The 19,446-nt window shown below is 39.7% G+C and overlaps 1 protein-coding gene across 1 annotated transcript in view; it reads right to left on the reverse strand.

Annotated features, from left to right (window-relative positions):
- The window catches only part of rint1 (RAD50 interactor 1), a 52,548-nt gene that overhangs the window by 9,031 nt on the left and 24,071 nt on the right, over window positions 1-19,446 (reverse strand). Inside the window, exons 9-12 of the mRNA XM_042403662.1 lie at window positions 15,909-16,046; window positions 6,070-6,164; window positions 5,035-5,139; window positions 3,399-3,619 (exon numbers count right to left, since the gene is read on the reverse strand). Of these exons, the coding sequence (XP_042259596.1) occupies window positions 3,399-3,619; window positions 5,035-5,139; window positions 6,070-6,164; window positions 15,909-16,046 (559 nt within the window). The remainder of the gene's footprint in view (window positions 1-3,398; window positions 3,620-5,034; window positions 5,140-6,069; window positions 6,165-15,908; window positions 16,047-19,446) is intronic.

The following is a 19,446-nucleotide window of genomic DNA, read 5'->3' on the forward strand; positions in this document are numbered from 1 at the left end:
AAAGAGCAACATGTCCTCTACAAGCTTTGCTGTGGTTTTAGGCAGTCAGCATCTGAGACTATATGTAGTTTCTTAAAGAGTTATGTTTTGTGCTTCAATCAGGGTTTGTACACAATTTGAAATGAATTACTATGACTTTTCAGGGATTCATTGTATGGAATTTGCCTTAGTTTTCATTCCGTGAATACCTGAAATATATGTATGTGTTATAACCACTGTATATATACAGGGTTAAGGTTACAAAACTTTCACTGTAATATTACATACATAAACCCATAGTTAATACCAAGCTATTACTTTACTTCATCATTACCTCTTCATTATTAAAATATCACCTCACTATTACCTTGTTATACCAAAGTGTGATGTAAAGCTATTATATTACATCCTGAGTGATCCTGTTAGCATGTTAATGAAGTTACCATTTATGTGCAGTGTGCTTAGAGGTGTAGTGAGAAGCGTAATGTGCATAGAGGCATAGAGTGAGGTGTAATGTGCATAGAGGTGTAGTGTGAGGTGTACTGTGCATAGAAGCATAGTGTGAGTGAAATGTGCACAGAGGTGTAGTGTGAAGTGTAATGTGCATAGAAGCATACTGTGAGTGACATGTGCACAGAGGCCTAGTGTGAGGCATAATGTGCATTGAAGTGTGTGAGCTGCCGGTGCTCTGTCTGTACAGCTACACGGGACGTGTTCTGACCCAATGTTGAGTGTAGGTCACCCAAGTAGCAGTGTGGAAATCATCACATTCCATTGTATGTCGACTCTCTGAGCTAATCAGCTATTCCGGGGCTCCTGCTAACTAGCCACATGCTGCTAGCTCTCTCCACCTACAGCAGCCCCACATTACACTGCATAGAAACACAAATGAAGTACTAGCTGCTGTCTTGCTAGCATGCTGCTCACCCCACCACTCCTTTTTAGTCACTATGTTAAACTAATCTATACAACACAGAATGGAAAGGATGTACAATGAATACAGAAATATCAATCACTAATTTCCTTCAAGTAATAAGGTGGTTGCCATAAGTTAACAAGACACTACTATGATGGTTAGGGTCAAAATGCCAAACTCGACACTTCAAAACAGGAATCCACAAACCAATGGGTGACATCACGGTGACTATGTCATTTTTTTACAGTCTATGGTTGGACCCACCTAGAGACTAAGACCCGCACCAGCTGACGAGCCTAGAAAATGGAACTGAAAATTTCATCAACCGCTGGATCAGCTCCACACTATTTGCCACACAAGGACACACACATCTGGGGCATGTACTACGAAGCAAGTTCAACATACCCGGGATATCTTTTCGTTAGCTGGCTTCACTGAATCTAACATTGGCCCTCCAGATAACCAGTGCTATGAAGCTGGCTATCAACTAGCTCAGTCAACTCTGGGTTTCCCTATCCAGCTACAAGCGCATTCATGTGAAAGAGACGGGGTTGTTAATTACAAGTGACATCATCAGAAGAAGTACTTCGTATTTTATGAGATGAAACAGTGATACCAAGTACCTGTGGAAAACTTCTGTCTTAGGGACAGCAAAGTCATATTGAATGAAATGAAATGTACACGATAGCCTGTAATCATACACCAGAATAACAGGATGTAGAAACACTAGGAATAATTTCCATATACTAGAGCTAGACTAAGCCCTAAAATACATGTAGGAATTATTATATATGACTTAAGTATAGAGTGAATATTTTTTGCTATTTAGTTGGATGATGAAGAAACCATTCTGAATATGTAGAAAAAAACAAAAGACACAAAAAACAAACAAACCAAAAAGTAATGCCAGACTGTTTCTGCTACCAAAGCAGTGTTGAGGTCTATCTTACCGAAATGTTTCATTTATAATCATGGGAGTCAATAATCAGTGTGTGGATTATTTTTTCTGATAAAAGATAATCTTTTGTTTTTAGTTCCAATTATCATCACACAGTTGTTTCATGTTATTCTGAGCTAGTGATGGAATCAGAGTGTAAAATCATCCACACTGTTAGCTATCACTCTGGAGATAAAATAAACTTTGCACAATTAAAATGCAGCTAAAATCATCATTATGTGTTTAGTGCCGTAAACTATCTCACCGTTTGCTGGAAACTCTGCTTTAAAACCAGAGTGGAAACAGAAAGCCTGGAATAATATAATGTTTGTACTGACCTATAAAAATATGTATTGCTCTTTTTTACTTGTCACTTTATTGTAAACTCATGTTGGAATCCTGTAGCAATGATGACATCTTTTTTCCATTGGTCTCATTGATCAGTGGTCAGGGTGTTGACATGTTGTGATCCGATCCTCTGAAGTTAACAGTTCTGGAGCAGGTTAGCTGTTCAGCGTAAGTTACCGTTGCGATGTACCCCAGTATAAAGTGAACCACCGTCGTAATCCTGAAAACTCAGAGCAACACCTGAAGTAACCTTGCTAACCCCAAAACCTGCTTCATAGTACAGGCCTCTGGTAACTTGCAAGTGCAATCATAAAGTACAGCTGACATCTAGGCAGAGTTAGCTAATGGATTGTGTGTAAATTGATGCTGAATAATTATTTTAATGCTGGATGCTTGGTAGGACTTTGTTGTAAATTTATTTAGTTTTTAATCTAGTCTTTGACGAACTAGAGTTTGCTGCTCAATTTTTAAAGTTATGCTTTCTCTCACTTCCTCTACTAACATGCTGCATACATCCCCATTCCAATATTGGAATCTCAGTGTAAGTAGGGAGTTAGTATTGTAGTAACCACCAGTGGTTCAGACCAATCAGTGTTGCGAATCCAGCTGCCTTGCAAGGTAAGACAGTGATAGATAGATGGTTCATCCAATCACCTGCCAAGTATTTTTTGAAAGTGCCTGTCCTTTTCCAAACAGTTTCTATGGATGACTTCTCAAATGGTTCCGTGTAACAAACCATCTGGTGTGTCCTTGATGGAAACTTAAACTTCCCACCTGGTGCTCATAATCCTTTGAGTTGTTATCTCTCAACCAACTCCAATTACCTTCATTACATTATTATTCTGTTATATATATACACATTGCAGATCTGGTTGTTGTATAATTATAACTTAAATTCAAACACTAGTAATTTTAGTAGATTTTCCATTTATTTTGATAATTTTAATTACTGATTTAAATTCCAGCTTCTGCTGTTATTTAAGCAACAACTACTTAATATTTTAATCTGAGCAGCTCAAAGTTACCATTGGTTCACAGGCTTGTGTTGACAGTTTTTATGGTATTGATCAATGCTTTCATGTCAATTATACCACAATATACATTTTAGGCTACACTGTTCTTATCATACCCACTCCAGCTGCATATGAAAGGGCTTTCTTTGTTAAAATCACTCGGAGACCATTTAATATGGTACTCATCAATAGGCTGTTGTCTCACCTGTCTTGGTGGTATGGTTTGGCTTTTTCTGTGATTTCTCTCATAATCCCATCCAGCAGTCTTCCCATCATGTCTCCTTTCAGTCGCTCCAGTAACGCCAACAGACCTTCAAATAGAGAACCCTCCAGAGAAGCCAGACGACCCACCTCCATCACCCCCAGGCCTCCTAGTACCACTTCCTCACCGAGTGAAACTGCTGCCTGCTGCAGTTGTAGGAAAAACTGAGGAATAGAGAGAATAAAGGATGAACAGGATAAAGGGTAAAGATAGGTATGAATGAAGGGACTGGTAAACACAGGTTTTAGGTTTTAGGTGAAGCTTGTTCTCACATGAATGTTATGAGGTTATTAGTAACTCTGGCACAAAGTGTGTGGCACCAAAGCGTCAATAAAGTGCTCTGTGCACCTATTGCCCCTGGCAGCATGGCCATGTGTTCAATGAAACTTTGCACAAGGAACCTATTTGAAAACTAATTTCAATTGTGCTGAGAAATAGCACAGTTTAAAAAGCTAACTTTATAAGAATTTGTAACAATATACTCATGTGCTTTTCTCCATTTGTATAAAATTAGATGTAGTCTCAGATTTCTATAGACCTAACTGATAATTAAGTTAATAGTTTATCAATTAGTAAACGTGGTTGCTGGTAAAGTTAATCAGGATATTCAGGGTGAATATTGTGCACAGGTGAGCCAGTCTTTCCAGAACCCACAAGCCACCTGACACATCCTGGCATCATCCATGGCCTTTTAGCAGTGCTCCAAACTGAAGTAGACTGAGAGTGGACATGTATGGTACCTCTTCTCTGTACAAGGGTTTAGGAATGTTGTGATGAGCTGGGAGCTGATGGAGTCGCCAATTTCAGTTGTAGACTTCATAGTTCAATAATAAATCATAGATGTAAAGTAAGATTTAGTGTTGGAGCTATTCGTTTTTGTAATATTTAATAATTAAATATTTATTTATTTATTTTGTTGCAGTTTTGTTTTGAAGAATATGGTTGAATTAGTTTGATTATAACATTAGTATTATTATTTTAGTTAATTTGAGTACTTGTTAATGCTTTTGTTTTGAAAGCCCTGGGCAACTTGGGCACACCAGGTACATCTACATACATGGGAGGGCAAGTATAATACCAGCAGGCAGCAGGAAGGATTTATGGTTTTTTACCAGTGCAAGATAAGTGGCAGGCTCCATTGTTCTTTGTCTGTTTGCTTGCTGAAATGGTAAAATAAACCGCACAAAACATCATGCTTGCCTGGACAATGGACTTATTTTCCCTGTGTAAGACTCGCTCCTTAGGTGCCTCCGTGGCTGTTTTTGAGTATTTTGAGTTTGTTTTATTATCATTATTGTTATTATTTATTTATTTATTATTTAATTGAGGACAAATCACCACTACATTTGGGTTGTCTTGTATATCTAAAATAAAGGTACTTAAAGAATAATTGGGGCAGCATCATCTATTTCCCTTTCCCTACTTTTTTTCAAATGACATTTTAAATTTCATTTGAAAACAAGGGGCTGGTGACTTGTGCCTGAGTGACCCAAATGACAACTGTCCAGCCATGGCCACATCCAGCTGGTGCGGTGGTAAAAATGCCAAAAATATCAGATAAATAAATTTATCCACACACCACATTGTCTCCCCAGTCTCCCAGGATGGTGGAAATGTAGTTAACAGCATTAAGGATGGCACAATAACGGAGACCGAGTGGACAACGAGACTCCTCCTTCATCACCTGTAAAGAAAAAAATAACAACACCTCTGTCTCATTCATTTATGTCTTGTGCTTTTTGCCCATTGAAATTGATTTCAGTCTGTAAATAATTACGTGAATTTTGCAATTGAGACCATAAAGACTCATTGAAAAAACTGATTGACTTTGTATTTCTAGTTGTGGTTGTTGCCACTTGGCTATAATGTCTGTGTTTTACTCAAAGAGTGGAAGCTAGTTAGCCTATTTTTAATTCCTGCCTATGATCAAATTACAGTATTGTCAGTTGGAAGCAAAATTTCACAACCCCTTGATAACACTAATGTGGGGGGCACTATCACTGCATGGTTGGTGACATGACAGGGAGAAATGAGCAAAAATGCGGCATAGACTGCAGGGTATGTTTCAGATGCGGCAGTCACACACAAGAACTTGTTCTTGCCATTGTATACCCTAAAACATTACACAGATCAAATACCAGAAGCCATAAATCTGTTATTCAAATCTATTAATAAAATATTAATATAATATGTGAAACAGAGTCTATTTTTACTTTGATTTTCTATTTAAAAGAACCGAAATGCCTAAAAAGGCTCTTAATTACTGAATGATGCATACTTCTGACCCAGAAGTCAGACTTCAAACTTTCAACCAGAGAGTGCAGTGTAGTAATGCTTTTCCTCCTGTGGTTTAAATAACTGTTATTTGAATATTATTGTTCAATAAAAAGCATGAATGAAATGTCCACTGTGAAGATAATCAATTGCGACATGAATTCCACCCTATCTCTTGTGTCTCTCCTTTACTTTCATTACCTCTGTTTTCCTCATGATCACTGGCCTCTCTCTCCTTTAGAGATGCTTTGCGTCTTTAGTGACCTAAAAAAGCTCAATGTCTTCATTCATTATCTGTGTGTTTTCTTCATTAATACCAGAGCATTTTTGTCATCATTACCTGTGTGAGTCGTATACGGAAATCATCCACCAGTTCTCTCTGTAGCTCCAGAAACTTCAGTTGTGCAGAAGGACAAGGCAAGGCCCGGTAGCGCTCTGACAAAAACAGGATGATAAAACATACAGAACTTTTTCAAAATGTTTTATATTCTCTAACAGCATACAATACTACCAAGTACAGTGTTTTTTGAAAGTTTGTGAACCCTTTAGAATTTGCTCTATTTCTGCATAAATATTACCTAAAATGTGATCCAATTTTCATGCAAGTCTTAAAACTAGATAAAGATACATCAACGAAACAAAAACCTTGCACTTTTTCATTTATTTATTGAGGAAAATTTTTACATATTATCAATTCATTTGAAGGGAAAAATAGAGTCAGGTGTTTCATTCAATGGGGGGGGGGGCAATCAGTTGTGAGTCTGGGAGGCTCTGTCTTATTTAAAGAAGAGAAATCTCGGTCTTCACTATCAAAGTCTGAGCTTCACAACACAGGTTTGTGGAAATGTGTGATGGCTTGAACAAAAGAGACTTCTGAGGACCTTAGAAGAAGAGTTGTTGATGCTCACCAGGCTGGAAAGGGTTACAAAGCCATGTCTAAAGAATTTGGACTCCACCAGTCGACTGTTAGGCAGATTGTGCACAAATGGAGGACATACAACACCATTGTTACCCTCCCAGGAGTTGTCAACCAACAAAGATCACACCAAGAGCAAGTCAAGGGGGTCACAAGAGACCCTAGGGTAACGTCTAGGAAACTAAAGGCCTCTCTTGCAGTGGCTAATGTAAATGTTCATGAGTCCACCATCAGGAGAATGTTGAACATTAATAATGTGCAAGGAGAAGGCCACTACTCTCCAAAAAGAACATTTGCCTCACACAAATATGTAAGATTGGATCATTTTCCTCAATAAATAAATGAATAAGTTTAATGTTTTTGTCTCATTTAATTAATTGGGTTCCCTTTGTCTAGTTTTGACCTAGTTTAGTCTAGATGAAAATCTGATCACTTTTTAGGTTATATTTATGCAGAAATAAAGAAAATTCTAAGGGGTTCACAAACTTTCAAGCACCAGTGTATGGCTTAAAGGTACCCTGTGACGTTTTTGATTGCAAGCATGACTATGAAGCAATTTTTGAATCTCATGCATGCACACAACATACACAAGCTTGCGGGTCACATGATTCACTGCCAACAGTTTCACACTATTCCACAAGTGGTGGTGACACAACCAGAAACACAGCAATGGCAGCCTCTGCCATCAGTGTATGAATGTGTGTGTAAATGTTGGCATGTATTGTAAAGCACTTTGAGTGGTTGATAAGACTATGTAAATAAAGTCAATTTACCATTTACCATATATACTGCTGGGCCCATGATTACAAACAGCCTTTTGATAACCAGCTTTGAAGATAGGTGTCACTATAGCTGCTTTCCATACAGTTGGAAATAGCCCCTGGGAAAATAATTACCTGGCAGATAGGGGGTGCTAGTAACTCTTTAACAGTTTTAAGCATTGAAGTGTCCATACCACATACACACCTGGGACACACAGCCTGTGTGAGCAAAGTATGTGTGTGTGCATTGCTGAACTGCTGCTTCTCGCATGTGTTGGGCCTCAAACCACAAGGTCACACAGAGAGGGCCTACATGTACCAGCTGAGGCCTGATCACAAGGTGCTTTTTCCCCTGAGACAAAGGAACAGCGCCAAAATGCTGCTTACAGACAATATGAGTCCATTACAAACTCCATATCCAGTGATGCTTTGCAGATTTCACACCTTGACAGGAAACAGTCAACATACAGTCTCTCATTGGCAGAGACGCTCCTGCACAGCGGAGCGTCATGATGACACAGCCACGACATCAGTGCCCCTTTAAAATCAGAGAACACCCTGAAAAATATGCACTCCATGTTGAACTGAACTCCTGTCCCCCTGTGAGTCAGCTTGACTAATGGAGGCAACACCGTGCACGTGTTTTTCCCTCACTGAAGTCTTTCCCCTCGCTGGACGAGATGTGACTTCGCCCATGTTCACCCGAACACCATCCCTGGATCTGAGAGACACCGCTGCTGCAACCAGTGCTCTGAATTTCCCTTGCAGAAGGAAGAAACAGAGTTTCTTCAGGAAGACATGGAACTTCTCTGCCCTGCTCTTTCTACACTGGGTCAACTGCTGTTTTCATCCGCTGCGCAACCGAGGACCAGCTTGCCGTGAGATTCGCCAACAGCGTGAGGACAGCCACCGTCTGCATTTGAGCCGAGGACAGAGTTGGATATAGCCGGACAGAAAGACGGACTTCACACACACCCTGCTCACTTTCTGAAGCAACCAAGTAAGAGGTTTAAGTCTGGGCAGAGGCAGTGTTAGTTGTGTGTTCTTTTCAGCATCAGTGCTGTTGTTTAGCTTTCAGCTTTTAAGCTTTATTAGGGACCCAGCCCAAAAGGCAGGGTGAGGGCGAGGACCCTATTGTTTTTCATGTGTTTGTTTGTTTGTTTGTTTGTTTGTTTCTTTATTATTACGCCACTTAAACCCTAAATTTGACCCCCTAAACATGCTCAAAAACTCACCTCTGGTGAAAAATTTGATGAAATGTAAAAATTAACCCCCAAAGTGCCAAAATGTGCTCTCTAGTGCCCCCTATGTAACTAAACTGGCCGCCACGGCCGTAGGAATGTCATAGAGAGATCAAACCAAAACTCAATTATTCGTCTCATCAAGACCTACAAATCATACACTGACACTCCTGACCTACATCCAACAGGAAGTCCGCAATTAGCCTTTCAAAATAAGACTTTGCTCCAATTTGGGCCCCCGAACAAACGCTATCTCCTCCGAGGGCGTTAATGGTATCGGCTTCAAACTTTAATAGGTAACTTATGACACTGTTCTGAAAAAAAGTTGTTAAAAACTTTGTAATAACTCAGTTTGGATAACAGTTTGGATTTTATAAGCCCTCAAAGTTGCAGTGCCACATCACACCTTACAATGTAAAACAATGGGGAGGCAATCTATGGGCATGAACTTTGTGTCAAACAGAGGCTTCTGACATCTAAACTAAAAGTCTGACCACTTTCAAACCTGTGTCAATGGATTCACCATGAAATTTCCTACTAAAAAATATGAGTTTTAATGTAAGATTTGGCCAAAAAGTGTACTCTAAAATCCTCCTCTCCAACTCCTGGTGATATCACTCCCTCGGTGCTGTGAAACATTCTGCAATACACACTCATTATAAAATCACAGGAGGAGCAAGAAAAGACTTTAAAACTCACACTCTAATATCTCAAAAACAATAAAGGATAGAAAAAACATGTAAATTCAAGATTTGTAGGTCAAAGTCTCGTGACTCATTTAAAGTTCAAATTAAGTCTGTATCTAAAACTATGTGGAAGCAGTAAATGTTCAAAAAGGGGTGGGTTCACTCACACTCTCTATTCAAGTGTATGAGTATTTTTCTGTGTCCAGCTGCAGTTACTTATTGTCTCTACACACCTGACAGTACACATTTCTATCAAACTTTGACTGGGTCATGTGGATTAAAATTCTTTACTTTTCTAAAAATAGACTTGATGAAAATTAGGAAATTAATTTGTTTTACACACAAACTCATCAGGAGTTTTCAATTTACTAATTGAAATTCAAGCGAATGGGCCCAAAACTTGCATGATTTTGATGACACAGGTGTGAGCAAGACAGACATGTCTCACCCTGCAGAAAATTCTCATCCTGTCAATCAAACTTCAAAATAAAATCACACCACACTTGTAAGAAATATTCCTCATTTTTAAAAAGCAAAATGATCTGCCAAGGATCCCGACGGGCCAGAGTGCGAGGTCCCGACCAACGCTGCTTGCAGCTTTAATTGCTATTGTTTTTTGTGGTGTGAATTGACGGACCGCTGTGTCCATTTGCTCTGCTTTACTCTGAGGAGAATTTAAAGTCTGCTGCCTGTTTAGTTGTGTTCACCATGCTAGACTGTTTTGTGTTTGTCCCGCTCAGGACTACTGCTGTTTGTGCCACCGTGAGTGAGTAAGTAAGTTGCTTTGTTGATCAGAAACCAGACAATGTGCGTTACAGACTGCCATCCATACAGACAAAGGAACTGCCTCTCTCCCTCTCACGATCACTTTCTCTCCTTCTTCCCTCTCTTGCGACTAACATGCACACACACACACATACACACACTGACACCCTTTCACACATCTGATGGTCAGATAACGTCAGATAAAGTGCTGCTCTATTCGCTACTATCTGCCATCAGACACGATTGTTACACGGAATTTGGTGAGTGCAAGATGCCGACCACCTGGCGACGCCATCTTGCTATTGTCTAACCCAGACATCGCCATACTTCCGCCATTCAGTTCTTGTGTGACATGACTCCCTCCCATAGCCAGGTCTGCGTCGCTGACTGACGACGTCATCACATCAGGCCACGTCTTCATCTTGTCTCTCTCTCTCACACACACACACACACACACGCACGCACGCACGCACGCACGCACGCACGCACGCACATTCCCCTGCATGTGTTCAACCCTGTACATAGCTGTTTGTGTTTTGCTTTGGTAGATTAGATTTTAGAACAGTAGTTTATTGATCAATAACATATTGTTAAAAGTGGCTGATTGAAGGAGTCAGAGCTCGAATTCAACCCTTCTTTGTTCACCCTTGAATGTTGATATGTCTCAGATATTAACATTCTAGCTGAACTCCTTTTATGAGACTACCTTGTTCGGTTATTGGTCCCGGTTTCCGGGTGGTGCCCCGTATTTGTTAATTCATATTAATAATTCTATTAATTGTTATAATTAATTAATTATCATTGATAATTAATCATTATTGCAAATAATCAACTGTGCTCCCCACAGATCCAACAGTTGGTGCCCGAATTATTGATTGTTATTAATAATCTCTTGATTTAATAATTCATAATTATCTATGATAAATATGAATTATTACTAATAACCAAACGCACTCCTACCCGTCCCGACACATGCTTGCTGCGTCCACACAGACAGCATTGCTGATGCAGCACCTCTGCTGTGCTGCTACTGCCAGCCCTATCTTTCTACGTAGAGTTTGGCTTTGATAATGGCCATCAACAATAGCATGTTTCATATCATTTCATTATAAATTTCATTTATATTTAGTTCCGTCAGAAAAAGATTAAGAAGCATGTGCTCAATTGTTAAAAATAAATAAATAATACGTGAGGTGAAAGCGGCTTTCTTTCTGATGGGTATGGTGGGGTCTGGTTGGGGATACTTCTGCGTCAGCCACATACACTCCTCACAAAGGACAGGGTTTTTTTTTACTGATTATATTAATCATTCCACCAGTTAAACCCCTGCTGTCACCACTCCAAGTAAAGAAAATCACTCCAGACGACACCAAGTTCCCAAAATGAGTCAGACACACTCCGATAAACAAACCTCCAAACTGTCAGGAAGGAAACTTGACAACAAATAAGGGAAGTAACAACACCAAACCTCCAAGTGCTTTCCTTGTGGTCTTTCCCTGTTATGTTTTCAATGTTTCCTGATTAGTTTTGCATTGCCTCTTGCCTCACCAATAATATTTATGAAGAAGTTAGCCTTGGCCTTTCTCAATTCCTTAATTACCTTGTTTCTTAATTAAATGCATTTTCATTTATTATGTTCTATTTTAGATTTAAGAGCCTGTTTTAATGTATGGTCACGTTTTGTCATTAATCTCCATACATCTGAGTTCAACCAGGGCAGGCTACTCTCTTGTCTTTTCTTGATCTTGGCTTTTCTAGTAAATTCATCTATTGTGTTCTTAATTGTCGTTAGTAACATATCACTGTCTGAAGCTGCACTAAAGGAAACAGACTGGGGTAGATGCAGAGGCGAAGTTCTCCAGTTCACTGTTCAGTTCAATTCTTAACTAAAAATTAAACCATTTCTTTTGTTGCTACGTTGCCATAACTGTCAAGTTGTGATCAGATAGAACAGTTATCATATTAAAGTTCTTGATGATTCTTTGAGGTTTATTTCTGAAAATCAAATCAATCTGAGTTTTGAGGAATTACTTATTCTACTTGGACCTTTAACTAGCTGGGTTAAATCTAGGCTAGACAAGATCTGCTTTAAAATTTTCCTACTTGATTTATCATCCCAGTTGATGTTAAGATCTCCCATCAAAAGAATCTCTTTCCTTGAATCACATTCCTTGAGTATACTCTGCAATTGTTCATAACACATATTGGTAGAAAGAGGGTGGTATATTACAAAAAGGAGAAAGCACATTTGATGTTACAAGATTACATCTAGTCCAATACATTCCAGATTGTTACAAGATGACCACTGTATTCACTCTCACTGGAAAGTATTTCTAACATATATCATCACTCCACCGCCCTTTCCCTCAGGCCTATTGCTCCTAAAGATGTTAGCCAGGTATAGTTAATGCAGCAGATGGAGAGTTTTCATGCAGCTGTCAAGATTTGAATCTCTGATCAGGTAAGCTAAAACTGCAAGTAGAGATTAATATATTATCTATATTTTTGGCTGCACCAGCCACAGACCAGCCCTACAACTGTGGTTGACTGACTGACTAAGTCACTGAGTGATGAAGTTCCCCCATTGGCCATTGCTTTTTCAAAATGAATTGGGGCGAGATGATGGAAGTGGAGGACAGTGGCAAAATGCAGAGTGACAGTGTTTCCGGCTTAGAGCTCTGACACCCTCAGCTCTGGTTTTAAATGCAGTGAAGTAAACTAAACTCCTGTTTAAACAGATGCATACCAGCATCTCTGCCGTCTCCTCCTCTACTGTCTAGTGTGATTAACTCTTCAGCTAACAGCACTGTCAGCAGCTAGCAGGAGAGACGCTCTGTGCTGCACTTGCATTTTATAACTGAACTAATACCAGGACGCATTTTTTTTTATTTCTGAGACATTTTCACATCTCAAACAATGAACAAAAGCATTAAAACACGAGTCTTGCAGGTAAAACATGCAACTCATGTTGCTGTTATATCAGTTTAGTGTGGGGTGGCTGCTTTGCAGGTGTGCTTGATTTTACTGTAACTGCAGTAACTGGGTGGAGATGAACCTCCTGAATTTGCACCCAAAATGCTGTCAAAACTTTTACTGACAAATTCCACTGCACCCTCCATAATTCTGAACTGGGAAAGAAGCAGAAAAAAGGCACATAGAGGCATGAGAGAGAGCGGACAGTTAAAGCACCCCAAATAACAACAAATCTGACAAAACACTCAGTAGAGAGTGAAAAACGAGAGATATCCGCAGAGTGACATAGATGAAAGAGCCGGGGGCATTAACAGATAATTAGAATAGTTACAATTAAAATTAAAATAAGTTCTCTTTCAAATCAAACATCTTTAGATATGAGTGGTGGATATACACTCTTTGCAAAAAACCAAACAAACAAACAACACACCAGCTAGGCCCAGAGATGAAACTACCAGTGCAGAGACTGAGTCAAGTGGTCCTGGGGCCTGGGCATATTTGTCAGGATGTGAAAATGCACCTGCTGGTACCTTGATTATTAATTTTAATGTAAACGAAGACTCTCTTATACACATTACATTTCCTCTAGATTTTTTTTTTGCGAACTCCAACCTTCAAGTTCAAACTGCACCTATGTGCACATGCCCCTGGCACCGGCAGGTAAGCAGTCCACCAAAGCTGCCTTGGATCCCTACCGGCACTGCACCGCACGACCCACCTCTCTGGCCAGGGGCAAACCAGAACAGTACCCGGGAAGAAAGGGAGACTGTCTGCAGACAAGATTGAGATCAGCTGCTGGGAGTCTACATTTGGAGACAATGCTGTCTGCACTGGAGAAGCATGTGGGGCATTTGAATTGCTTGTGGTCAATTGTGGAGTGGGGCTGGGGTTTAGATGAACATCTCCTGACAGCAGCAGTAGGATACAATACAATCTTAGCAGTTTTCCAACCTGCCTGTTGCTGCTGTGTTCCCCGCCCAGATCCAGTGGCAAAAGCTTGGCCATCTTCAGCTGGAAGGAGAAAATAGCAATGTCGCTTTGTCCACAAAAGTTGATCCTTGATTTTTCAGATAGAAGGCCCATTGATCCTCAATGTAACACCAGGCATTGCAGCTGGGTTTTGTGCTCAGGCCCTCCAACGCATTGCAGATGGATTGCAGGGCGGCTGTGGCTCAGGAGGTAGAGCGGGTCATCCACTAATCGGAAGACTGGCGGTTCGATTCCCGGCTCCTCAGTCCGCATGTGTCCTTGGGCAAGATACTTAACCCCAAATTGCTCCAGATGGCTGTGCCATCAGTGTGTGAATGTGTATGAGTGATTAGATTTCCTCTGACAGGCAGGTTGGGACCTTGCATGGTAGACCCTGTACCCATTCAGTGTATAAATGTGTGTGAATGGGTGAATGCGATTTGTAGTGTAATAGCGCTTTGAGTGGTCAGAAGACTAGAAAGGCGCTATACGAGTACAGTCCATTTACCAAGGGAATCAACAATAATGGGCCACAGAGGAGGTATGTACAAACTCTGCTGTGTTTGTTTCACTGTATTGTTTTGGATCAAACAAGTTCTTGTTCATTTGATAAACATACAGATGGGTGACAAATAAAAATGAAAAACCAACATAAAGTGTTTTAGTAAGGTGTTGGGCCACCATGTGCCACCAGAATAGCTTCAGTGCACCTTGGCATTGATTCTACAGGTCTCTGAATTCTTTTGGAGGGATGAACACCATTCTTCCGAAACATATTCTCTCATTTGGTATTTTGATGACGGTGGTGGAGAGTGCTGTCTCAACACGTTGGTCCAAAATCTCCCATAGGTGTTCAACTGGGTTGAGATCTGGTGACTGTGAAGGCCATAGCCTATGATTTACATAATTTTCATACTCATCAAACCATTCAGTGTCCCCTCATGCCCTATGGATGGGGACATTGTCATCCTGAAAGAGATAACTGCTATCAGGATAGAAATGCTTGATCATAGGTTGAAGTTGATCACTCAGAACAACTTTGTATTGATTTGCAGTTCCCTTCCCTCTAAGCGGACAAGTGGACCCAAACCATGCCCAAATCATGTGGACCAAAATCACGCCCCCCAAGCATAACAGAGACACCAGATCCCCTCCCTGTAGGGGTCAGGCATTCAGGCTTGTACTAGTTTTTCCATTAATTTGTAGTTGTTGTAGATGGGAATTAAATGGTTAAAAAGGCTAAAGGTTGGAGTTGAGTGAAGCCTGCCAAACCACTCACTCAGGTAAAAAAACTTGCTAAATCATCTTTCTTGTAGTTTTTAGGTGTGAAGGAAATACAATGCTAAACTACCTTGAAAATACAACCTGGTTGACATTAAATTGACATTACAGTGCAGGTAATGTTAGTCTGTTGGACACGCTAACAAGTACAAGATGTTATATCAGTGTCTTAAACAGTCTTTATATATGAAGATAAGTTTATATTTCCTCACAAATACTTGGACATTTAATTCCTTGTGTGGCTCTCTTAGATTTTTATTTGACTCATGGTATAATTTGTCCACAGAAGTTGCAGTGCTGTTATCCTCTCAATCTGAGTGAAAATTAGTTAAATTACCGATAAAAGTAGGCCTATTTGCTTTATACTTTTGTGGCAGAAAAATTAGTGACATGCCACAGAGACACACCTCATACCAGGGGACCCTACTTTCTTTGCAATGGCTCAAAGATCTTGGAACACATGAGACTTTGGCAGTCGCCCTTCCTCAGTGTGCAAACTGGCAACAGTGTTGAAGACTGCATGAAATGTCTGTTCAATGCATGCATAAACAATTCAAACAATCAAATCTGGAAATTAGTAGTCTTACCAGTGATGACCTGCAGCAGAGTCATGAAAGTCTCGGCACAATCTGGAGCCTTCAACTCATCCATATCACTGATATCTTTGTACTGAGAGCTCCATGCTCCCTCAGCCGACAGCATGGTATCCACCTTCTCCACTGCCACTGTATATACAGAGGAATACATGATGAGCAAGCTTACTGAGAGTATGACTACTGCATGTTTAAACGTGTAACTTGTATTACACTTATAAGAGATCATATGTTGTGTGATCTCAATACAAATAAATTATTGTGCAAATGTTGACATGCCGATCTTTTATTTTTGTTACATTTTGAGTGTTGTGGATATCAACTTGCAAGCTGTTGCTATAGAAGGATTAGCTCTCACTAGCTATCAAAATTCATAATTAATGCTGTGAGTAGGTATACTTAGGTATACACTAAAAAACGTTAATGAATATGTCATACATATGTTGCACATAGTAGGCCTGTACAATAATGCCCTTCTACCTGTGGTAAATAGGACACTGGTGCTATATATATATATATATATATATATATATATATATATATATATATATATATAACTCCATTGCTATTAAAAGCTAGGCATAGTGACAGTGGAGTGTATAGCAAAAGTCATGCACAATGCGTATGTGATTTTAGCAACAATTTAGGTGTTGCTTTCACAAATGTGCATAGAGCGTCAGCCTTTTCAACACATAGTATGTCAGCATGTGCAACCATATGATGGCAAAGGTCTAAACAACTTTACAATTAAAGAAAAAAATACTAATAAAAATGTAGGAAGTTATAAATTATGCTAATTTATGATAAAAGATCATTTTGTTGTAAATTGTGGTCTGTAAGCAGTTCTTATTACAAAAAAAGAAAAAAAAGTTTCTGTGAACCTAGTGTGGTTTTATTTATATAAAATTTGCGGAAAAGTTGGGGCGATTTAAAGCAGAGATTTCATGCAACTACATAGTGTCCCAACCAGTTTATATCACATATTTTGTTCTATTACTTGAGGCTCAATTCATGTAAAAAATGCCCCAATCAGCATGCAATTGTACTGTCTCATTCTGTTTTTTTCTGATTATCACTACAGTTCAACTGTATACATGCAGCATAAACAGAAATCTAGGTAGTATAACCTGCAATCCTATAACTTTACCAAATATTGCAGTGCCCGTTCGAAACGTGCATGTGTGAAACAGACCGACTGCTTATTATTTCTCGAGAACTGCATATGTATGTATCTATTGACAAAATTAAAACAATAAGGAATTTATCAATTAAGTGGTTTTAATCCAACCTAAAATGATGAGGTCGGTCTCCCTGTTACCTCAAGTAACCTTAAGTTCATTAATATTAAACTTATCATGTGTCCTATTTGCACTAAATTCGACACTGCACATCCTTGGGTCCTCAGCAATACACCAAATCGATCGTATGAACAGTTCTCAAGATATGAGAAAGACACACATACATACAGACAGACAGAGATTCCTTGCTTTTTAGTTAGATGAACCCCAGTGTCAGACATCCTGCAGTAGTCTTGAACGTACATGCCAAGTTTCATTCACAGTACACAGTTCAATAGTGGAGCTTAAGTTTCTTAAACTTTTTCAAGTCATTATGATCACAGATGTAATCCCACCTCTGACCACAATGTGGGTTGAAATGGCAGGGTGGCGCTGTCCATATTTCTGCTTGTGGATGCCACAGACAGAAGAAGAAACAGAATCAACGTTGTTTATGGGGTATTTTTATATATTTCTCAAGAACTGCTGTCCAAACAGCTTCACACACGACTACACTTCCTTGGGTCATCAGCAGTACACCTGCCAAGTGTGAGATGGACTGCATGACCTGTTGTCGAGATATGCGAAGGACACACATACATACAGACAGACAGAGATTTCTTCCATAATAGTTAAGACTAGTGCAGTGCCCGTTCAAAACACGCCTGTTCAGAACAGGCGGATTGCTTATTATTTCTTGAGAACCGCATATGTATGTATCAATTAACAAACATATCAATTAAAATGATAAGGAATTAATAAATTAAATGGTTTAAATCCAGACAGAAACTTCACCAATGAGACTAAACTGAAGTTGAACCATAGGAGCAGTTTATGCCTTCCACTGGTTGATTCTGCTGCCAATCAAACATGTCTGTGCTCCTATTGGCAAGTCATAGCCCAGAAGCCCCACCCCGCTGTGATTTGACGGTGTTGATCAGCCCCTGCTGCACCCAAACACAGAGCTGAGCAGCTCGCTGTTTGCTTGTTTATTCAAAGTTAATTAAATGTGTCACAAGTCCAAACAACTTGACACTGCATTTCCTTGGGTCCTCAGCAGTACACTTGCTAACTGTGAAGTCAAATGAGAGCCCAGAAGCCCAGTGATGTCCAGCTCAGTGATGTGACAGTGTTTATATCAAACAGCCCCCACTGCACTCAGACATGGATCTGAGTGTCTCACTGTTCGCTTGTTTACTCAAAGTTTATTAATATATAATGTGTCACATGTCAAAACTGCTCCAAATTCAACACAGCATGTCCTTGAGTCCCCAGTAATACACCCACTGAGTGTGAACTAGATCGAATGCACAGTTCTCGAGATATGCAAAGGACACACAGACAGACAGAGATTCCTTCCTTTAAAGAGACATCTTGCAGTATGTCTTGAACATACATGCCAAGTTTCTTTCGCAGTACATAATTCAATAGTAGAGCTTAAGTCTCTTAAACTTTTTCAAGTCATTAACACCACAAAGTGGGATGCAATGGGAGAGTGGCACTGTCCGTATTAACCCTCTTTGCGCAGGAAAAGGAAGAAAATTAACACTGTTCATGAGTTTTTTTTTTTTTTCTATTTATCTTTCAAGAGCCGCTCATCCAAACAACTTCACACTCAACACTGCACTTCCTTGGGTCCTCAGCAATACACCCATCAGGTATGAAGGAGACTGGATGAACGGTTTTCAAGATATGCGAAGGAAAAAAACACATACATACATACAGACCAAGTGGGTGGCTCCCAGTCTGAGAAGTGGCGCCAATGCAAAAGTGCCTTAAACCTGCATTCTTTCTAATGGCCATCAGGGGGCGACTCCACTGGCTCCAAGAAGTCTATGAGAAAATGACCCTACTTCTCACTTGATTTATTACCTCAGTAAACACTTTCCTAATCAATTTATGGTCTCAATCGCTAGTTTCAAGTCTTCTTCTATACATGATAATGTTCATTTTGTAAATTATGGCCCCATATTAGAGTTAAAATAGACGATAGTGTATAGCACGGTATGCTTTAGGGCATGGCTACATTGTGATTGACAAGTCGCTACCACGGTGACAATGTCAATTACATAACATAACCATGGCATATAGGCGTAGCTGCTGCCATTTCACAGTGTGTTTTCAGTTCATGAAAGTTAAAGCCTCTGGAAATGTGGCTTGAAATCATAAAAATACATATGTGATGTCAAAGTTGAGTGAAAATCTGAGTGAAAATTAACATCCATAACTATTAGAGAACCTAGCTCAGAAACAGC

This window comes from Thunnus maccoyii, chromosome 23 (assembly GCF_910596095.1).
Source record: "Thunnus maccoyii chromosome 23, fThuMac1.1, whole genome shotgun sequence".
Taxonomy (NCBI): Eukaryota; Metazoa; Chordata; class Actinopteri; order Scombriformes; family Scombridae; genus Thunnus; species Thunnus maccoyii.